General features: G+C 40.2%; 1 protein-coding gene across 3 annotated transcripts in view; it reads right to left on the bottom strand.

Moving 5' to 3' along the window:
- Positions 1–213: 213 nt before the first annotated feature.
- Positions 214–1,295, bottom strand: part of STXBP4 (syntaxin binding protein 4) — a 144,729-nt gene continuing 143,647 nt past the window's right edge. For all 3 annotated transcript variants that reach the window (XM_003800024.2, XM_023519220.1, XM_023519221.1), the window contains exon 16: positions 214–560. In XM_003800024.2, the coding sequence (XP_003800072.1) occupies positions 446–560 (115 nt within the window). In that variant the 3' untranslated portion in view covers positions 214–445. The remainder of the gene's footprint in view (positions 561–1,295) is intronic.

The following is a 1,295-nucleotide window of genomic DNA, read 5'->3' as shown; positions in this document are numbered from 1 at the left end:
ATATACAAGGCTAGGAAACTGTCAAATAAATGCAGTGTTTCACTATGTTCACATAATTTTTCAATATGTCAGTTATAGAGACCATCACTGTCTGATACCACATGAAAAACTACACATAAAGTCACAAAGCTCCAATTATATAGGAAAAAAGTCTATGCATATTATAAAATCTAATCATATATGATTTCAAAAACTATGACTAGATTATTCTTAAAAGAACTACTATGCTGCTAATTGCTCTTTTAAATGTATACAGTAATAGCAAAAAGTTTTACAAAAATATCCTAAATGCAGAGTCTTGACTTCACACTGTGAGTGGTAGTGGATGCTTCACTCCTGATTTAGACTATTGCATTTCAGACTTGGGTGTTACGTGTCTCTGCTCCTCATCCCTGTGGATTGAGACGCCAGAAGACCATGGGAATCCACTTCCTAGAGAAATCCGTCAAGTTTTCTGGTCGGGAAGTTCTCTAGAACAATCCTCTTCATTCTCCTCTGAGCAAGACAGATTCAGGACACTCGTCACGGGATGGATCCAGGATGTAGTCTGTGTTACGTGACTGAGAAGAACAGGGGAGCCAGTTAGAATCTGAAAGATTGTCTTTCTACCCAAGCATGCAAGTTCTGATGCTGTGACAAGGCTTCCAGCCGACCGCAGTCCCTGTGATAGGAACCAATTACAACTGGATTCCTGAGTTGCAGTAAATCCTAGATACGTTTTACGGTTTAATGAAAACCATTTCTCTCTTTCCTTTTAGTTAAAAAGGAATGCAGGTGACTGCATCTTTGATTCCTCTCTTCCTAACCTGATATTCACTCAGTTACCAAGTCCTACGACTGTCTGGTATGACATCTATGGAATGGATGTCTTCCTCCCTTTTTCAATGCAATAGCCTGGGTCCCTGAAATAGCTTGTTTCCCTGCCTTTTTTTTTTTTTTTTTTTAAATTTCTCCTCCACTCCAGCCACGAGAACTTCCTAAATGACAAATCATACCCTGTTTCTCACTGGCTAAAGATCCAGTGCCAACCAATGCCTTCTGGATCAAATTCACATGCTACAGTAGAAAATACCTTGGTCTTCTCCCGCCTCAATAACATCTCCCTGAGGAATTACCTCACACTGGTTCTTTTTTTTTTTTTTTTTTTTGATACAGAGTCTGGCACATACCGACTCCTGCCTCTATTCTTTTTCTTTCTTTTCTTTTCTTTTCCCTCCCTCCCTCCTTCCCTTCTTTTTCCTTCCTCTTCTCCTTCCTTCCTTCCTTCCTTTCTCCCTCCCTCCCTCCCTCTCTCC

Source organism: Otolemur garnettii, unplaced genomic scaffold (genome assembly GCF_000181295.1).
Source record: "Otolemur garnettii isolate 467f Iridium unplaced genomic scaffold, OtoGar3 scaffold00162, whole genome shotgun sequence".
In the NCBI taxonomy this organism is placed as follows: Eukaryota; Metazoa; Chordata; class Mammalia; order Primates; family Galagidae; genus Otolemur; species Otolemur garnettii.
Note: the sequence above shows the minus strand (reverse complement) of the source record. Positions and strands in the feature narration are given on the sequence as shown.